Source organism: Simochromis diagramma, unplaced genomic scaffold (genome assembly GCF_900408965.1).
Source record: "Simochromis diagramma unplaced genomic scaffold, fSimDia1.1 OVJJ01000433.1, whole genome shotgun sequence".
In the NCBI taxonomy this organism is placed as follows: Eukaryota; Metazoa; Chordata; class Actinopteri; order Cichliformes; family Cichlidae; genus Simochromis; species Simochromis diagramma.
The window spans coordinates 3,123,220-3,144,991 of NW_024387031.1; the positions used below are offsets into that span (position 1 = coordinate 3,123,220).

General features: G+C 43.0%; 1 protein-coding gene across 5 annotated transcripts in view; it reads right to left on the reverse strand.

The window, feature by feature from the left end:
• The window catches only part of glra1 (glycine receptor, alpha 1), a 120,872-nt gene that overhangs the window by 32,787 nt on the left and 66,313 nt on the right, over positions 1 to 21,772 (reverse strand). For all 5 annotated transcript variants that reach the window (XM_040043096.1, XM_040043094.1, XM_040043097.1 and 2 more), the window contains 3 exons: positions 19,240 to 19,463; positions 11,339 to 11,421; positions 9,907 to 10,044 (listed from right to left, as the gene is read on the reverse strand). In XM_040043096.1, coding sequence (XP_039899030.1) covers positions 9,907 to 10,044; positions 11,339 to 11,421; positions 19,240 to 19,463 — 445 coding nt within the window. The remainder of the gene's footprint in view (positions 1 to 9,906; positions 10,045 to 11,338; positions 11,422 to 19,239; positions 19,464 to 21,772) is intronic.

The window sequence follows — 21,772 nt, forward strand, 5'->3', positions numbered from 1 at the left end:
TCGCCTCACAAAGCAGCACTTTAACTTGACTTTGTTGCCTTCTTAAGTCAGCGCACTACATGCAGTGTGCTGTTAAAAGCCCGCTGATGCGTTTCCCTTGTTGTACCTGCCAGAAGCACTGCTCATCCTTTTGAGGGGAAGCTCTGGATGTTTATGCTCACAGCATGCTGCCGTGAAAAGGGAGTGCAGAGATTAGGAAGAACAGAGTCAGGACCTACTTCTCCTAATCCCTTTGCTCATGCTGTACTAGACTGCACAGCAGTACAAGTACACACTGTGCTTTAGTTTTAGGCACTTTAGATTTTTAGATACTTATCCGAATTCATTCTGCAGCATCACTGTGGTCCCGAACATAGAGCCCGACAGAAAGAAGCTTCTGCAGACACAAGAAAACGTGTAAATCCTACAGCAGATGGCGAGAACCCCCACAGAGGCCTGATCTCAAAAACCACAGAGTCAGTCTGGTTTTACATGAGACAGTCATTCATCTTTTTCTGTTTACAGGATGCAGTCTGGAGTTTATTTGGAATAAATAAAAAAGTATTCATGACATTATTTCTGACATCATCCATACTTTGTACAAACCTGGAAGCAAACACCCTTAAAAGTTGAGAAATTTCGGTCTTGGTTCCTGTTTGTGTTTTTTATCCTGGTTATATTTTCACTCAGTTATCTGACGCGTGGCGCTTTGTTCCAGAAAAAGATGCGGTCCACTCTCACTGTAGATCATAGATGAACACTGCATTCGTTTCTACTGTTCGTGAGAGCAAACTACATTTTCTGGGTTTGACATTGACGGAGTCTCGGGAAGAAGAAGGTGTGTCCAGATGAAACATCATCAGAACTGATGTGACAGATGTGACATGATTCGTTTCCATGACAAACCTCTTATTGTAAGTTCATCATAACAATTCTTAAATGAAATGTTTGAAATCAACAGCAAAACTGTGCAGCTGCTGTTTTTGTGGTTTCCTGCAGTAAAAACTGACTCCAACAAACAGGATCATTGAGACCAGTTATCTGTCCAATCCTGTCAAAACTGGCTCACAGTGAGTCTGCTGCACTTGTATCTCATTCTTTTGGTCACAGCAGCATAGCTGCACAGCTTTACTTCCACACTCGGCTCTCTCTTCACCACAGCAGACCAGTACAGCCAGTCCACATCACCACATCACTGCACGAGATTTGGGAATATTTTATCATCTGAAAAGTGTCTTTGCTTGTAAACACATACAGAGACATCATCTAATATCAGTTTGAATGCCTCTGTGATACCTTACAGACACCTGAAGTTAGCTAATTAAACATTTTTGTTAGCACAACTTGTAAATCAAATGTAAAGGTTTATTTTCTGTGGTGATGTGGACTGGTTGTACTGGTGTGCTGTGGTGAAGCTGAGTGTGAAACTAAAGCCTTAATGGTTAATCTGCTGTCCTCACATGCTACCATGAGCTCTGGGTAGATACACCCTCCGTAGGGTATCTGCTGCTTCTCCACACTGACCAGGATGCCTTGTCTCTGCCATGAGGTGTTTCAGGATGTCCTAGTGCTGTGCTCCTCTGCTGTCTGCTGCCCCAGATGAGCAGGAGAAGATGGATAGATAAGTAATGGTATGCTAAGCATTATGCTTATGCTAGTTAGCCACGCCGGGGTCCTAACAGTGATAGCTGTAATGCTTTGGTTTTCATCTCTGGATGACAGTAAATGGTAAACAGGCTGGTTGTTATATATGGTCTGTTAAAGGTTAAACATTATTTTCAAATCTGAAATTCTAGCATTTAAAATGCAGACTGCAGTGGGTTTATTTGCATTGCAGCACTGTGGCAACAGTAACCGTGTCCCTCTGCCTCTCTGTAATGTAATTAGCACACTGGGTCTCATAATAAACCACAGAGAGCGAGATGGCCGAAGATCCATTTAATCAAAGACGATCAATGCACGGTGGCCTCATCAGTTAGAGTTAACCCTAAAAGACTGGAGAGAGGAGGAGAGGAAGAGTGAAAGGAGGGAGTGACCGAGGAGAAGAAGGATGTCAAGTGGAAAGTCGGAGAAACTTGAGGATAGAGCGAGAGGAGAGAGGGATGAGGAGGAGTGAAAGATACAAGAGGGAAGGAGAGAATGACGACAGCAGGAGGAGGAGGGGGGTGAACTTGATTTATAGCTGTGATACACTTCAGAGCTTTTAAGTGCTGTCCATATTTTCTATCTGATAAGAAGATTGAAATTATTCAGCCGGGCCCATATCTCACTGTGTGGAAGATGTGTGTGTGTCTGCTGTACTTAACACTGTACATGAACTCACACCATTCATGTGTGTGTGTTTAAATCTGTAAATTCACTCATCCCCTGCAACAGAGGTGGCATGTATGTAGGTTTACATGTTTCTGTACTACGTCACACTCCGTCTTCTCGGCCTGACTGAGAATCAGAGACACACCAACAAAGAAGAACCAGCACGCCCGCTCTTTAAATATTTCAAAACTCGTATTGATCACAAAAACCAACCTGTAACCTGTTTTAAACACCTGCTCAGAACTCATTCTGATTGGCTCGCATTTCCTTAACTGCGCTCTACCTGCTTCGCTGTTTCCTGTCTGCCTCTATAAACTGCAAATGTGGAAATATCAAAAGTGAAAATGCATTGTTCCTGAACAGTGAAGGCAATTTAACGGTGAAGACAGCTATGCTAAAGGAGAAGATTCTGTCAGGTCCTCGTTCAGAGTTTTAGTTTTAGGAATGTTTGCTATGATAAACAGCCAGATTCATTCAGCCACAGCTGAAGCTGCGAGGGAAGACGCGCAGAGCGACGTGGCAGCGAGGAGCCTGTAAAGAGTCAAACTAACCACTCTCAACTTTGTGGCAAGTTATTAATATTATTATTATTACTGTTATCATTAAATCCTGTATTGAAACAGGTCATCTCACTGAGATGGAGATCTCTTTTTCAAGACAGACATGCACAAAAACCAGAGGTGGGGAGAGTAGCCAAAAATTGTACTCAAGTAAATGTAACTAAGTAAATGTAATTATATACTACCCACCTCTCACAAAAGCCACACAAACATCGAGACTTCCTGTTTATAGAGGAAACAGTGACGAGTAAAAGCAGACAGCTCAGTTGCTAAAACGTGTTACAGTAGTATAAAACAAGCAACGTAAAACGTGACTCTTCTTCAGTATCGACCCGAGCACTGCTAATAATCAACATCCAGTTACAGTTCAAGTCTTAAGCTCCATGGACAGAGCCCAGACCTCCAGCACACCTTTTACTTCACCCAGTTGTAAATGTGAAGGTTTACCGATTTTCACATTTGATGTGACCTTGACCTACTGTCTTACAGTCCGTCTTACAAACAATCTTTAAACTATGAGCCAGGAACACATCTTCAAACATTGATGTGAACTGTACAGATTTTGAGGCGCATAACCAGGACGTTGTTCCACACACTGAAACCTGCTCAGCTTGTGTTTTAATGACAGCCGCTGCCGGTGGGGACAAAGGTCTCACAGGTAGGAAGGGTTAAAGTAACGAGCTCGAGTCTTTCAGCTCGTCAGCCTGCTGCTTTGTTAGGCTGACTCGCTTTTGTTCTTGTTCCTTCGCTTGTTGGTTCAGGCACTATAAATATCTGGTTAGGCTTCGGTTAGTTTGGTTTAAAACACGCCCCTTAACAACAGTAACCCTGTTCTTCTACAGCAGGCGGTGCAGGACCAAGGCCAGGAAGATCGTGAAGGACCTCAGCCATCCCAACAACAGACTGTTCTCTCTGTTGAGGTCAGGAAAGCGATTCCGCTCCCTGAAGACCAACACAGAGAGACTGAGGAGGAGCTTCTTCCCGCAGGCGATACGGTCTCTCAATCACACCACCACACAGTACTGACCCACACATACAGTTCTTACACACACACTGGACATTCTGGACTTTGTTTTCACTTCATTACTTAAATCGCGCTGCTGTTATTGTGTATATGCTGCTGTTATTGTGTATATATTTATTTATATTTCTTCATACATTCTTATATAGTTCTATATTGTGTATTTTGTTGTACAGTTATTTTATTTTCAACTTTAATTTATATATTTGATCTTATTCTTTCCCAGTTAAATTTACCCTTCATTCTAATTTGTGTTGTACAGTTATTTCATTTTTAACCTTAATTTATATTTTATTCCTTCCTAGTTAAATTTACCCTTTTTAATTTTTCATATTTATTTCCTATCTTATTCATAGCCTTTTCCTTTTTTGTTTTCTTTAGGTCACGAGCAGTTGTCCAAGCATTTCACTACATATTGTACTGTGTATGACTGTGTACGTGACAAATAAAAATTTGAATTTGATTTGAATTTGATGCTGTAACGCAGAAAGGACACGGGCTGGGTCAATGAGCCAGGCCAGCACTAATTGACACCCCCGGGATGAGATGAAGCTGTGTGTCCACACATCTCAGGTTGTACTGAAAAAATGATATGAGGTGCTTGCTTGTGTGTTGCATTACTTAATTTATACAAAAACAACATTTAATGAAAAACAAGGAGCACGAACCTGGAGAGCTAATGAAACTGAGACGATTGTACAGATGTGTAAGGTTAAAACATCAGTTTTAGACACTGGATGTACCGAGCCACTTTCAACAGGAGACGAAGTGGAATAAGGACAGCCTGACGGCGGGGATTCTTCATGTCGATGTCAATTAAGAACCAGGTGAAGGCTGAAAGAAGCCACTCTGCAGGCGTTAGGCTATTAACAGCTACCTCACGAAAGCGTACCACGAACGTATCGTTAGCCAGAAACAAAGTGCCCTGCAATGCAGCAGAAAGTGTAATTAGTATTTCAAACAGGGCTTTTTCTGTGTGTGCTGGAGTGGACGGAGGGAGGGGGGAGCTCCCTCGCTCCTGGAGTCACAATAGACTGCAGCTAATAAATCTGAGGAACAATGACACCTTAATTCCCTCTTAATGCTTGATTGGGAAGATGCGACGCAAACACACGCCAACACACGCTCGTGGCAGCACGCACGCGTACGCGAGCGCAGGCAGAGATTGTTACAGAGGAGATAGAGAGGAGGGAGGGCAGGGCAGAATGTTGTCCTTGAGCAATTCACGTGAAAATGCAGACGCGAGCCGCACAGGTGCAGAGAGGCTCCACACAGAGCTTTTTAGCTAATTGTTTTGGTAGTGCCACGTTCAGCCTTACTACTCGCCAACCACTGGGGGTGTGGCTAAAACGCTGGCTCACCTAAAGCATCTTCATGGAGGCAGGAAATCTGTTCAGAATTTTTAAGGAAGCCCGAATAATTGTTGAAGTCTGCTGTTGGTCTCTGCTGTACTAACATGAAATGCCCCTCTGAGCCTCTCTCCAGTAAAATGGACTCAGGTGAATCTGAGTATGAGAAGTGCTGTTTCTCTGTGCTCTGGGTTTAATCTTTAGTCCTTAAAGCTTTCTTTGAGTCTTTGAATTAAATATTGATACTGACGATCCATTAACTGTGCGGACGATGTATGACGCTTTTAAATGCACTCAGAATTTCAAACTGTTTGAAATACAGTTTAAAAAAATTAAACAGTGCAGGATTTAGTTATTAATCACCTCTGACTCCCACAGCGTGTCTTGGTGTGTCTTCCTCCTCTCAACCCCGAGTACGTGTGCTTATTTAAATTTGTGATTAAAGAAAGAAATAAGTTACAGCAGATTAGCGATGCTACCCTCCTTAAAAAGAAACAAGTTTTTGGGTTCTAGGTCTTTGTAGTTTTATATTTGGGGTTATGTTGGGATTAGGGTTCTATGCTGTGGGTTATATTCCCACTATTTCTTTTGTGTTATGTGTTGTGTTTACTTCCTGGTAAAGATGCTTGACATAAGTGTCTTATGGTGCTTTCAGTTGTCAGCTTCAGTTATTCCATATTTAAAAAATATTTAACAGTGACAATGAGACGGAGATACTGGGACAAACGAAAGTCTCCCAAAAGCTAAGACAAGGAAATGTAACGGAGTGTTTGTAGCGCTCGGCTTCACTCTGACTTTGTATATTTGAGAAGGAATTTGAGTTTTGGGGATCTGTACTTGAATAGTTAATGTTGCCGATCAGTTTAAATTTATTGATTGATTTTGTTTAATTTTATTTTTCAGAATAAAAGTTGGTTCAAGTTGGTCAAAAAAATGTTTTACAGTTTAAATAAGGATTTATTTTATTTGAGACAAATGAATGCACTTTAAAATGTAGTAGTAGTTTAGAGAGTTGCAGTACTACTGCATGCACTATGTTTTAGGTTAATCTATATTTCTTTCTTTTTTTTTCTTTAAAAAAGGACATCTTTAAAAGATGGACTTATAATAACAATTTTATAGACAAATTATATTATTTATGGTCGCGGGGCGAGTGGGGGGGGGGGGGGGGGGGCGTGAAATGTTTTCTTCTTCCTAAGGGGGGCGTAACAGGAAATATTTGAGAAGCACTGAGTTATGGAGGTCCTTACATTCCTCTGTGTTCTCAGTCTGTTACTCTGGTCTTGTCTCTGTATCGTGGCTCTCTTCCTGTTTTATTTCGGTGACTGCTGTTCTCTGTGTGTTGTCTTTACCTCACCTGTGCCCTCGCTGTCTGAGATCAGTGTGTTGTCCCTCCTGAGTGTGAGTTTTCCCTGATTCTCCTTGTTCTGGGTTTCCTGCTCTACAAATGCTCATTTTTAAGTTCATCACTGTTTCCTGAATCCTCCACTTTCTGCCTGCCAGCACAGCCAGTTTATAACAGCAAGTTATGTTGATTCTGGTGTAAATTTTTTCTGCTCTCTTTCATCAATAGTTCACTTTAAAAAATACTCTAACTTCAGTTTACTGAAATATGATTCTATCAGTATTTGATGTCCACACTGCAGCTGAACCACTTTTTTTTATCTACAGTGATTCGGGAAAGATCCTGGAAACAGCTGATATGTATTCATGTACCAAAGCTGTGGATTATCATCACTTCATTGTCTTTGTGTGTGTGTGTATGAGGAAGAGTGTGTGTGTGTGTGTGTGTGTGTGTGGGTGTGTGTGTGTGGGTGTGTGCAGAGTTGTGTCAAGGCTTTTCGTCTGGAGGAGGATCATTCATCTCCTGAGTGTCGACAGCAGATGTCAACCTCTGTGTGAGTGATGCCTCTGAATGGAAACTAATCAGCCTGCTACACACACACACACACACACACACACACACACACACACACACACACACACACACACACACACAGAGAAATGGACCTGTCACATTTGTGTTTTTGTTGAATTATGTGTCCCTCAGATTGTGACTCACTGTCTTTGTGTTGCTTCGGTGAGAACAGCAGTAAAGGGCAGCTGGATTCTGATATACTGTCTGACATAGAAGTAAAAGTACGTAAATGATTATTCAGTTATTATACGGAGGAATTTGTTTGTCATTCTGATCGTTCTTCTTTATCATTTAGACCCAAAATACAAACGCTGAATTGTGATTCCTCCACCCTCAGCTCCATGATGCCCCATCACTGCGCCTCACACCTCACATACTCTTCAACCTCTAATGTTTCTGTTTAATCTAAGTTATCATTATTATTATTATTATTATTATAGCTATGTATGCTTTTCTATTTTAGGCTGCTGGTTCATGCAGATAATACAGATTTATATTTTTATATTTGGTGTTTTTTCTGGAGTGTAAGGATCGTGGGCTCGCTGTGTGGACCGGACAGATGGTTTTCAGCCACGCTTGGAGGACCTGGAGGGAGAAACGGAGCGCGGCAGCCGCCCCCGTCCTCCATCGTCTCCAGCAGCTCCTCTGTGGTTTCTCTTCTTCGGGATTTCGTGTTTCTCTCGCTGCCTGCTCAGTGCTGTCACTGTCTGTGTCTGTACATTTTTATACGGCCGTGTTTGTTTGATGCTCGATCACTTTGGGTCACCTCCTCGTGTTTTCATGTGTGCTGTAAAAAACGTTACCTGACGTCTTGTCCACGTGCACGATCGGCGTTGTGTCGATTCAACGTTCTCTTCCTGTTTATCTTTTCCTATTTAGTATTTCCCTCTTTATATTTTTGCACATGATGCTTTTTAATTTCAGTTTTCTGATTATGAAACCAGACAAAATATTTAAATCCAACCCCCCTCGTCATTTCAAACTAGCTCTGCTGCCTACAGTGTTTTCCCTTCACTGAGGGCTTCATGACACCAGGAAAACAAACTTTCAGTCCACTTATTTCCATATTTCACAGAATAAAATAAAAGTGAAGACCTGTCTCTGACTCATGCAAGATTTCTGCACATTTCTCCTGTTTACATGATTTTAGAATATCTCCCCCCTCCTTCCTGAACCAGAGACAAACAGAAAGAAGGAGGAGGAACCAGACAAAGAGACCGAGGAAGGCTGACTCGTAGCGAGGAGGAGTGAGAAACCGTAAAATTCAACCTGAAGCTTGAGGCGGGTTTGGTCCTCAAAACTGAAAATATCCAAGTCAACTTCATCACATTTCCTATGCACACAGCATTACAGCAGTTTGATGTTAAGGTAGCTCAGAGAAGCACATTTTACCTGCAGCTGGTAACCGAAATCATTACCGGTGCTCCCGCTGAGCTAAGCTCAGTATTTCACCGAGCAACGGAGAGAGAGTATCAGAATGCAGCTGTTTGGCGTAACGTCTCAGGAAAGCTGGGATAGCGATCAGTTAACCTCCTGCTGATTAAATCCAATTATTTGCTTTTCCAAAAGCTTTGAGTTGGAACCGAGAAGATCACCTGAATATGTAAAAAAAATCTATCAGTGCATGAACAGAAAATGGATTCTGAGGCAACAGGAGGAGAATAAAAAGACCTCTTTGCTTATAATATCAGCATCACAGCCCAGCTCTGAGATGGTTTTATCCCGTTGTTCTCATGGAAACTGAAATGTTTAAGTAATCGTTGATATTGATGAATAGTTCTCTCTGTATTAGCCCTGCCATCGACCCTGAATTAGATAAGCGGAAGAAAAAGGATTCTGTATTTGTTTGGGTTGTTCTGGCTGTGCAGAGCAAAGGATCATGGGTATGCAGCCTATGAAGATGTCCCATCGCATTAGTGGATCGCTGATTCTGTCTGGGGAACCTGAGTGGCTCAGACGAGTTCAATTCAATTTTATTTATACAGCGCCAAATCACAACAACAGTCGCCTCAAAGCGCTTTGTATTGTAAGGTAGACCCTACAATAATGCATACCGAGAAAAACCCCACAATCATATGACCCCCTATGAGCAAGCACTTTGGCGACAGAGGAAAGGAAAAACTCCCTTTTAACAGGAAGAAACCTCAGAAGAATCCCCCCGCAGCCTACGCCTATGCAGCATAACTAAGGGAGGATTCAGGGTCACCTGATCCAGTCCTAACTATATGCTTTAGCAAAAAGAAAAGTCTTAAAAGTAGAGATAGTGTCTGTCTCCTGAATCCAAACTGGAAGCTGGTTCCACAGAACAGGGGCCTGAAAACTGAAGGCTCTCCCTCCTCTTCTACTTTTAAATACTCTAGGAACAACAAGTAAGCCTGCAGTGTGAGAGTGAAGTGCTCTAATGGGGTACTATAAGGTCATTAAGATAAGATGGCTTCACGCCACTACAGAGATGCTGTATGTATGCGGTCCTTTCTGGCTGCACCGTAGCTCCGCTAACGAACCAACCGCAGCACAAATGAGCATATTCCTGGCTGCTCCATGTGTTTCTCACTCCACCTGTAACATGAAGAACTGTGCATAAAGCCACGCTACATCATTTTTATGAACCCAACCAAGGAATGAATATGAGAGAAAACAGCATCTAAAAGTGAAGATGAAGACTAGGGGCAGGTCTCCAGGTTCAGACCTCTTTATACCAACCTTCCTCCTACAACAAGCAGTAAAAAAGTTTGGTGAACATCATTCTGCATCAGTTTCTCTCACCTGTGTTGTAGTGCTTGGTGCAGTAGCGCAGGTCCTTCTCTTCTTTCAGAATAAACTGAGGTAGCGTCAGCCCGTCTGCGACCTGCACGGCCCCCTTCTTGTCCCATTCGAATATGAGGTCGTTCATGGTGTAGCCGACTGGAGGAGGGAGCAATGAGCGGGAGGTTAGACTATTTCATCACTGCAGAGGTCAGTTCTCATCCTCTGAGGAGGAACTGGACCTCTCTGTATCTGGCAGGGGTGCAAAGTCACACCCTGCAGTTTTAGTGGTTAAAAGGCCAGTTCAGCACAACAATCACAATCTGTATTGGCAATAAAATCCACTGAAGTAGTGAGGGAGAAAGCCTGAGCTCAGTGTTTGGGAAACTTTAAAGGCTTCTGTGTTTTCAATTAAAGAAGCAAAAGAATGGAAGGAAGAAAGAAAATAGCACGTAAGGAAGAGAAGGCGAAGAAAGGAAAGAGGACAGAGGGAACACAAAAAAGAAGAAAATCAAGCAAAAAAGACCAAAGCAGCACTCTGGGAGGCTGTGGAGTTTAAACGATGGTACTGAGAGTCACACCAGCAGCAGCCTGAACATGGACACAGGCAGGATGGATCCATGCTTTAAACTTGTCAGACCAGGAAACATTTCTCCAGTTTCTGTTGTCCGGGTTTGAGAGTCTGTGTTAGCCATAGACTCAGTTTCCTCTTCTTACTGACAGCAGTGACACTGGTGTGGTTGTCTGCTGCTGGAGCCCATCTGCTTCAAGGTTCAGAGATGCTCTTCTGCAGACTTTGGTTGTAGCGAGTGGTTACTGGAGTTATTGCTGCCTTCCTATCAGCTCCAAGCAGTCTGTCCATCCTCCTCTGACCTCAGCGAGTCATTTCCTCCCACAGAGCTGCTGCTGGCTGGTTATTTCCTCTGAGCTCAGAGATGGTTGGAGATCAGTGTGTGAAACACTCAGACCAACAACCATGCCACATTCTTTCTTCATCATTCTGATGCTCGGTCTGAACTTCAGCAGCTCGTCTTCACCGATGAGCTGCTGCCGTGTGATTGGCTGATTAGATTAATGAACATTAATGAACAGGTGTGCCTAATAAAGTGTCTGGGGAGTGTAAATATCAGTAATATATACAGGGAATTACTTTATGCCTTAAAACTAACCGGTGGCTTAACTACTAAATGTGTTATTTATAAACAGCGGTAAAAAGCGACTTCATGATGTTTTGGTGTCTGTTTCACAAACTCAGAGACGACTGCATTGTTCTGTCTTTGATTTACGATCACTGACCCTCTGCAGATGTACTTCACACTCGCTGCTGGGATTCCTCTCACGTCTGCTCAACAATAAGACCACAAGAAAAATCTATACCATATCTCTCACTCTGCCAGCTGCTGTTACTGATCGAATGATGTGTGTGTCTGTGCGTGTGTGTGTAATTACTCACAGCTCTCCAGCTGCATGATGCAGGTCTGGACATCCATTGGAAAGTTCTTCAGATCCATGGGGCAGGCCAGGACCAGCGTTATTCTGCAAACACACACACACACACACACACACACACACACACACACACACACACTTTTACAGTAAGAGGATTACCTCGGGTTTTATCAGATCGCCACATCGACACCTCAGAAGGTTTGAAATTTCAGACTGAAATAATCATCAGTGGAAAAACTGATTAAATGAATCATTATTGGTTTACAAAAGATAAACAACTTTGTTTATGCTAAGATAAAAGCAGCAGAAATAATAAATGAGCTCTGCAGAGACGATAGAAAATTCACTTCATTTGAGCCAAACCAATTAAAGCATCAAACACATGAAAGTGTGAATGAACTGAAAGCCAGAGCAATTAGTTATTTAATTGATTACCAACTGCAACAAGTTTGATACGTGATCCAATCAATAAATTCATTTAGTAAGCATAAATGAGAAACGCAAGTCTTCCCCTCCTGTGTGGGAACGTCATTCATTTCGACTGGAGATGAAAGTAGCTGAGCTCGTCTGAAGCTCCTTCCTCTGGATTTAACGGAGCAGCACAGCATTAAAAACAGCGTCTGAGGACGGGTACCATTTTCAGGTTTTTCATATGAAACTATTTAAACACAAACGTGTTTTTATGTCACTGACACTGAATTTTGATGACAATTGCAAATCGGTCTGCAGAAAGGGTCACTGGCGCCTTTACTGCCAAAGGAAACTTTCCACACTCCCTGAACAATTTGAACTTTGTTTTATCCTTCTTTTATTGAGTCTGCTTTATCTTTTTGTTTGGTGGCATGGTTCACTGAATAACTCACTGAATAAACATACCCGTCTATTTAATGACTGCACCATGTTCCTCTCGTCTCCCTGAGCGCACACTCTGCAGTTTACTATGACACCTTCCTGCTGCCTCAAACTGAGCTGGAGCACCGACTGTGGATTAATCCAGACTGGAAATAATCCCCAACAGTCTCTCACCTTCAGTTTGAAGAATATTTAAATAAATGCGACCTGTTATGACTGAATAGGAGAGAAGAAGTTCTGGGCTCACAAAATAAAGTACACATGTACCTTTGTGGTTTGCATGTTTTGGAGACTAGTCTCAAACTTCTCCTGACAGTATGGGACTTTAATGTAAAGGTTAAATGAATGTTAATTAAAAAACTATGCTATTAGGTCCAATAATTAGCAGTAGGAGGCTGATTTGTGTAGATTGGTCATGCAGACAATACTGACAGTATTTTAAAGCTGGCTGTAGTTAAACCTTTACTCAAAAAGCCATCTCTAGACCCAGCAGTCTTAGCTAATTATAAAACAGCTAACTGATCATCTGCAGAGGAATGGTTTATTTGAAGAGTTTCAGTCAGGTTTCAGAGCTCATCACAGCACAGAAACAGCTTTAGTGAAGGTTACAAATGATCTTCTTATGGCCTCTGACAGTGGACTCATCTCTGTGCTTGTCCTGCTAGACCTCAGTGCAGCATTCGATACTGTTGTCCAAAATATTCTATTAGAGCGATTAGAACATGCTGTAGGTATTACAGGTACTGCACTGCAGTGGTTTGTATCATATCTATCTAATAGACTCCAATTTGTTCATGTAAATGGAGAGTCCTCTTCACACGCTGAGGTTAATTATGGTGTTCCACAGGGTTCAGTGCCAGGACCAATTCTGTTTATATCATACATGCTTCCCTTAGGCAGCATCATCAGAAGACATAGCATACATTTTCACTGCTATGTAGATGACACCCAACTCTATCTATCCACAAAGCCAGATAACACACACCAATTAGTTAAACTGCAGGAATGTCTTAAAGACATAAAGACCTGGATGGCCGCTAACTTTCTGCTTCTTAATTCAGATAAAACTGAGGTTATTGTACTCGGCCCTGAAAATCTTAGAAATATGGTATCTAAGCAGATTCTTACTCTGGATGGCATTACCTTGGCCTCCAGTAATGCTGTGAGGAACCTTGGACCTTGTTTTTGACCAGGACATGTCCTTCAATGCACATATTAAACAAATATGTAAGACTGCTTTCCTCCATTTGCGCAACATCTCTAAAGTTAGAAATATCCTGTCTCAGAGTGACGCTGAAAAACTAGTTCATGCATTTATTACTTCCAGGCTGGACTACTGCAATTCATTATTATCAGGATGTCCTAAAAACTCCCTGAAAAGCCTTCAGCTAATCCAAAATGCTGCAGCAAGAGTACTGACAGGGACTAGAAAGAGAGAGCAGATTTCTCCTGTTTTGGCTTCCCTTCATTGGCTTCCTGTTAAATCCAGAATTGAATTCAAAATCCTGCTCCTCACATACAAGGTCTTAAATAATCAGGCCCCATCTTATCTTAATGACCTTGTAGTACCATATCACCCTATTAGAGCACTTCGCTCTCGCACTGCAGGCCTACTTGTTGTTCCTAGAGTACCGTATTTTCACGACCATAAGGCGCACATAAAAGTCTTAGATTTTCTTCAAAAAGTGCGGCGCGCCCTATAGCGCGGTGCGCCCTATGTGTTGTAAGGAGGACGTAGTAGAGAACACCATGAGAACGTTAAAGGGTGAAGTGTGGGCGTTGATCGTATATACCGGGACAATCGCACATACCTGTATAAAAGAACAGGTATGTGCATTATGCAGGACATCGTTGTTTTAACAACCCTGAAAATGGCAAAGAGACACGCTTACGAAGCACAGTTTAAACTGAAGGCCATCAGCTACGCGGAGGAACATGGAAATCGAGCAGCGGCGAGAGAATTTAAGATTAACAAATCGATGGTTCGCAAATGGAGGAAGCTGGAAAACAAGCTCCGGCAGGTCAAGAAAACGCAGCTGAGTTTCCGCGGACATAAGGCGAGGTGGCTCGAGTTGGAGGAAAGACTCGAGCGGTGGATCATCGAGCAAAGAGCGAGCGGGAGAAGCGTTTCGACGGTCACCATTCGGCTAAAAGCAGTTTCACTAGCTGAAGAGATGAACATTGAACATTTCCAAGGAGGTCCGTCTTGGTGCTTTCGTTTTATGAAACGGTGCCATTTTTCCATCCGGACCAGGACTACGGTAGCGCAGCAACTTCCAGTGGATTATAAGGAAAAGCTGGCCATCTTCTGCTCCTACTGCAGCAAACACATCGGCGACAAAAACATCCAGCCCAGCCACATCACAAACATGGACGAGGTCCCGCTCACTTTTGACATCCCGGTGAGTCACACTGTGGAGAAGAAGGGGACCAGCACGGTAGCGATACGCACAACGGGGTATGAAAAGTCTTCTTTTACTGTTGTGCTTGGCTGCCATGCTAATGGACAGAAACTGCCGCCTATGGTGATTTTTAAGCGAAAGACTTTGCCTAAAGAGAAGTTTCCAGCAGAAATCATCATTAAGGCAAATGAAAAGGGCTGGATGGATGAGGAAATGATGAAAGACTGGCTGAGGGAGGTGTATGTAAGGAGACCAGGTGGTTTTTTCCACGCATCACCATCGCTCTTAATCTGTGACTCTATGCGTGCCCATCTCACAGCCGATGTGAAAAAACTTGTGAAGCAAATGAACTGTGAGCTTGCTGTCATTCCGGGAGGCCTGACAAAGGAACTCCAACCGCTGGACATCGGTGTGAACCGCCCGTTCAAAGTAAGGCTGCGAGCGGCCTGGGAGCGATGGATGACCGGTGGAGACCACAGTTTCACTAAGAGTGGAAGGCAGCGCCGGGCGAGTTACGCCACAATTTGCCAATGGATTGTAGATGCTTGGGCTAACATGTCTGCTGGCACTGTTGTTCGAGCTTTCGCAAAAGCCGGCATCGTTTCCGAGGAGCCGCACGGCACGGAAAGTGACTCTGACGGTGAAGACAGTGAACCTGGCATGTTTGATGGAGATTTAGCGCAGCTGTTCAATTCAGACACAGAGGATGAGGACTTCGATGGGTTTGATTGATGATAAAAATGTGAGTACCAAACTCAGTTTTGCTCCTGCTTTATTTTTAAATACGCACACTTGTATGCTTGTGTGTTGTTGATGATGACGATTACCGGCAATAGAAATGTGAGTAAGGTACCGAATTCAGGTTTGCTCCCGCTTTATTTTTAAATACGCATACGGTACTTGTATGCGCCCTATGGTCCAGTGCGCCTTATGTGTGTGTTAAATACAGTAAGGGCACACATAACTGAGACTGCGCCTTTTAGCACAGTGCGCCTTATGGTCGTGAAAATACGGTATTTAAAAGTAGAATGGGAGGGAGAGCATCTCTGGAAAAAGTCTGTTTTTCCCAGAAATGAATGCAAAAAGCAATTTTATAAGTAAAAAGAACCATTAGTGAAATTAAACATGCAATTCCATCCATCAGCTAAAATAAAACTTGTTTGAGGATTTTTTTAATGAGAGAAGCTGTTGAAAAATCTACTCCTTGGAATTATAGACTGAACTCAATAGAGTCTATCACTAACAATCCACTGTTTCAGTCTTTCAAGTAATTGATAAATTGGCAGACTGTCAAAAATGACAAATAACAGTTTTGCTAATTTCACTTAATCTTAACCTCAAAACTCGGAGCACGTACATCCAGGTGACATGCTTCCTGCCAGATAACGATAAATATCAAAGCGTTCTCTGCATCAAATGTTACGCTGCAGTTTAAATTTCAGGGAGAAAACCTGGAAAAAGCACCAAGTTCAGTTTGGTGTGTGCAGAGTGTGAGCTGAGCAAGCTGTTGTGAAGTGCAGAAGGTGATTTCACTGCACACGCTCAGTCCTTCTGTAACGACACACGTCCAGTCCGCCCGATGCTCCAGATAAACTTTGCCTCGTCTGCACATTGTTACAAGTGCCTCACTGGATGCTGAGTTCGTGCTACATACGTGATGCAGCTTTCACCGATGTCCCACTTTCTCAGGGACGGACTCAGCTCGGTGGTTTCTGCTGCTCTGTGACACCTAAATGCTGACAGAGGAAGTGCTTTACATTGTTCTCCGAGACTGTAAAACGAAGCTGGACTTCAAATTAATTACAAGATGGATGACATGGAAAAATCTTTTTTCTGCACTGCTGATGGTAAATATGAAGATTGTGATCTGTATTTTTGGGGGTGCACCTCCATGTTGCTGGGAAAATGGGAAACAGCTGCAGCAATTTATTGAAACATACATGGAAATACAGCACATGAGGCAAAAACAGAGTTTGTGCAACTCTAACAAGCTTGACAGTGAATGATTGGTATAACCATTTTTATAAAAAGTTCTGCAGGATTCTTGAAGGACATTCAAAGCTGAATGGATGTTTCTGCCTTTTGTTCTGCTCTCTGTCAGGATGATCCCACACTGCTTTGATAAAGATGAGGTCCGGGCTCTGGGGAGACCCATCCATACTGTTCCACAGTGTGCTTCTATCCAGGTGTTTGGGATCATTGTCCTGCTGAAAAATGCTTCTCTTCATTAAGAATGTCTTCCTGACAGCCGCCCTTCCACTGATCCATTTCTGGCGAGGCTTCAGTGAACAGTTGATGGATCAGCTCTCACGAGTCAGGATCTACACCCTCTCAAACATGGCTAAAAAACATACGCGTGAAAGGAGCAAGATGTATGGATGGAGGATGTTTGGTACGACTGGGGGTGAGATGCCTTAAAAGAGCATGGATGGGAAAAATTCTAGGCGATAACTCAAGAGTTGATAACTGCAGACATCCTGATCAGGAAAGCGGTGACACATCTTCAGTGGGAGGAGATTCACTGACTTGACCTCTAACGTCTGTTACCTTCTTAGTAAAGAAGCAAGCAAAGTCATGAGGTAGAGAGATGTCACCAGTGAAGGACAGGGTGGAAAATCATTTCCTAGTGCATGGAGCAGGCGGATTTTGTAATGGAAAAATTCCATTTTTGCTGAAGTTAAGCTGGAGGCAAATGCCTAATAGGAGATTCAATGAGGTCCATAAAATTTCCAGGTTTAAGTTATTTTCTCTCAGAGTCTCTGAGATCTGTCTGCAGCTTGCCTAGATAGCAACGGCTGGGATGGAACAGCCTGAGCAGATATAATGGAAAGAGGAGTGAGATTGCCAGGCCCCAGTTAGAGTGGAATAGAGGGTATCTGAAGCATCATTTATTCTTGGAGGGAAGAATGAGCCTCGGCGGCGGTGGTGTGGAAATGAGCAGGCACGAGGTTACAGAGATTGTGTCAAAAAGAAACCATCAAATTTCTTCTTCAGTGAGGGAAGAAATGATCAAACCCACACCTGACAGTTCTGACACTCTTAACTTCACTGTCTGTGAAACTGAGTGCTCTCTGCAGCTGCTGGGTCTCAGGTTTGCCATTTGTGCTCCCCCCCACCCAGATCCTGGTGCTGGCGGTCTCCTCCAGTTGAAACAGAGTTTGTCTCTACTGTGGCCGAGTGCTGCTAATGGGGTCTGATCTTTGGGGGTCTCCCTCTTGTTTTGTAGGGTGTTGCTGACTGCAGTTGCAAACTGGTGCCGGTGCATAAATTCTCCCTTTGATAAAGTACCCCCCATGCACGAATGGGACTCTATATTACTTCAGTGCTAGCATGTGCTTGTGTCTGAAGTGCAGCGGGAGATTGCACTACATGCGAATCTGGCCATCCAGTCTCAGAAACTTGGCTTTCATGCCGGAGGAGAAGCAAGCATCAGTCATGACTTCCCCTTGTGCTGCTCTGCCGATGAGTGATGACGATAGAAAAAAGAAAACAGCATTTACAGCACCCACTTTTCCCCCTTCCCCCGGGATGGTTTAATATCACGAGTCGTGTTGTCGCCTCTGAGATCAAGCTGATCAACCGAGGGTTCATTCTGATGTTGTCAAGTTTAAAAAAATGAAAGCAGCAGAGGAGGCAGAGTGCAGAAGGGCCAATCTCACTCCTCCTCCTGCTGCTGGACATGAAGGTGAAAACTGAGGTTGATAATGGATCAGGCACACTGCTGGAATACTAACAGGCAGAGTAGATTACCATGGCTGCTGCGTTTTTTCATTTGCCCCCGAGCAAACGCAATAAAAGCAAGGAGGAGGCTCCGGCAGGCTAAAAGGTTTGTCAGCTGAAGGAGGCTATAACTCTGAAAGCCTTGAAAAGAATGTCTTGGAGATAAAAAGAGAAAAAAAGTGAGCAACTAGAGGAAATAAAAACCTCCAACTTTGACGCAATAATAGAATTCTGAAGCAGAGGAGGGAGGTATGTGAAATGCAATAAACAGGAAGTCAGAGCAGGACAGTCACTTTTTATTTCCTATCACAGTTTTATAACTGATTGTTTCAGTACAACATCCCATCCTATAAACACTCTTCTTCATCCCGGTGTGAAACTTTTCTTTATCGCTCTTCTCTAAATTATAAAGTTCCTGATGTGCTCTTCTACCCATCTTGTCCAGCAGTAGTAGCAAGCAGAAAGTTAGTCTGAATGCTTTGTTGTGCCAAACAAATTTATTCACGTACAGGTGTGATCTATCTGTAGGAGCACTGAGCTCACTATCAGTCCATCCGAGTCCAGGCCACAGTCTAAGCAGAGAGGCTTAGACTTCCTCCTGCTCCACTAGCTGATACTTGGGTGTTCCTAAAGAGCCAAGACATAGTCTTCCCCAAGATCTCCTACTAGTAGGACGGGCCTGAAACAGCCCAGGAAGCATCCTGGAGGCATCCCAGACAGATGTCCAAACCACATTAATGTGCTCCTTTTCTACTCTGAGCCCCTCCCAACTGGCTGAGCTCTTTACCCCAACATTTCCTTCACCTGTGAGGTCACTGCTCTCAGTTTCTGTCAGCAGGAGACAGTCAGAAATCTTAACAAAGATGCTGCTGTGAGCTGTTTAATAACCACTCTCTCTCACAGTTGGAATATAAAACAATTCTCCACTCACCGTATGCTGTAGAGCACGTTGCCATTTTTAGAGATGCGTAGCAGCTTGTTGTCGGTGGTGACCTCATGAAAGTTGGCCCCCTTCTCGTTGGCAAAGAACAAGTCAGGTTTCCAGATGGAGTCCAACATGGAGGGGTCGAGGTCCAGCGAGTCGTCTGGATATTCGCTGTAGGCCAGCCGAGGGTCGTTCCACTGCTGTCTCAAGAAGATGTTCACTCTGTAGTCCTGCAAGGAGACACAGAGGATATGGAAGTGTTAGAGGTATGGGCAAGAAGGCAGAAGGAACATCTACTGAACATCTTCAAACATCTGGCTTTGTCTGAAGCTCATTTATTATTGCATGGCACTATAGTTAGTCCTGGTGGAATACACAATGGTCGACATTACTATCACATTCACAGCCTGGCAGTCCTATCTTTTCTCTCATGTTATCCTCATGTTCACTGCTGCATTCTTTGGAGGTCCAAATTCTCCCTGAAGTAGACGAGGCAGGTGGGAAGGAAACTGCTTTGGCAGAGAAAAGGCTTCAGTGGGTGGTAATTTTGGGGAATGATTGGGCAAAACTTTTCAAAAACAATTCTGTGTCTTATAGATGAAGTGGTTTGAGAGGAAACTAGACTGCACCTGGTTTGCATACAAAACCTAGGCAATGAGCGACACTTTGGCCAAGTGTTTTTACACAGCTGAAGTTTCCATTGGACATTTTACAAATGCAGATCTGAGTGCATGTGGCTGCTGGTAGTAGAAAGTGTAATAAATGCCAGAAAATACTGCAAGAAAAGGTGTTTTTCCAGCCTTGTAGAGCAACCCAGAAAAGCAAGAAAACTCATTAAAAGGAGAGTCTGATAATGAATATTAAAAAAGCGTCTTCATATGGATGAAGCATATTCATAAAACTGTAGTTACGCAGTTGGTAACAGCTGGATTTCACCCTCGCTGTTCTTGTTCTGTGTGGATAATCTGCTAACTTAATTTTCCTTGAACATGTAAGTGTGTTGTAGTGGTTTGTTATGATGTGTTGGTGTTGTATGTTGACACACGTGCTGAGGGCAGAGAGTGGAGAGTAGTAGGAAAGACGCTGTAATGTTATTCTGTTTTTTGGGGTTTTTTTGCCTACTTCAGCCTTAAATTAACATGTAACAGCAAAAGCTGTAAAGCACAACTGACACACCTTGAACAGAAGGATGTAAAATATATCCACGGGGAAATGTTGTCTTTAAAAAATAAGAAAGAAAATGTGGAAAAGGGAGAAAAAAGGCTCGTCAAGGGTCACCGCACCGCTGACTCACGAAGCTGTAACTCCATATGGAGGATCGGATCGACAGATACAGGCAGACGCAGCAACGGAGTGAAGGACAGAGCTGAGCAGGTGGTTATGGGTCTTTATCCATATGTCATTTCCTCCTTTATGTGAATGTAAGAGATTTTACTGATGGTGGTGACTTGTAGCCTTGAGCTACAGCACAGATCTGTTTCCTGTCTGTGAACCTGTGTGATCTCTCAGATCCTGCTCAGCCTCAGGGTATTCAAACTACTCGGCTTTGTGCTTTTGTTTTCACAATCTCTATTTGTATTTCTGCACTTGTTCTTGGTGTTGTGTGTTGCCAGAAATCATAGCTAGATGGATGTGGAGCGAGACAATGAAGAACACAGATGGAAATGTTGTGCTTAATGGCCAATCAAAAGAAGAGAATATTTTTTTTATTACATTTGATTAAAAGACAAAAAAGTGTTATTCATGACACATGAGTACACATCCTGGCCACAAAGGACAGTCAGGAGGAAGTTAAGTTTTGTTAGTGTATACAGCCTCCTACAATTCTCATCTTAAATGTTCTTCCTCACCAAATATGGGCAATATTTTAAACAAGGAGCTCTGCATTCAGGCGGCTCTGAATGTACACTTTCAGTTTTTCTTCTGATTGGATCTGTCAGCACACAGTGCTCATAAGTGCTGCTGATTATGGCTCATCTGGATCACATATTGGAATGTTCATTTTTGGTTTCAATAGGTTTTATCCAGCTGCAGCATGAATTGATGGATGTCAGATCAAAAACAGAGCACAGAAATTAACCTCCACCGTCTCTCGCACAGTCAGACCTGACTGAACACGACAGTCCGTCTGCCCTAGACTCAAAAGGCTTTTTACTTCATTTCACCTCAAAATTAAAATGCGGTGTGGGAAACGTGGTTGCAGTATGACAACATGGACAACTGATTTAGATTTAGGTATAAAAATAATTTGACTGAGATCACATAAAGACCATGGTTTGGTTGAAGGTTAGGGATGGGTGGAGAGTCTCCAGTAGATGCTGTCTGAATCTCTGTAATTAGTGGCTGTACTAAAGTAAATCATTGAGCATTTAAAGGATCATCTGATTTTTTCTGTCTCTCAGATCGTTCCCTTCTTCTATGCGTTAGAGTAGAACTAGCCTTTACACTGGTTTCCCTGTATTTTATCACCTCTATCGACACATTTCTGCCTCTGTCCCGTGTCTCCCCCTTCTCACACTGCTCTGTAAATTCTCTGCAT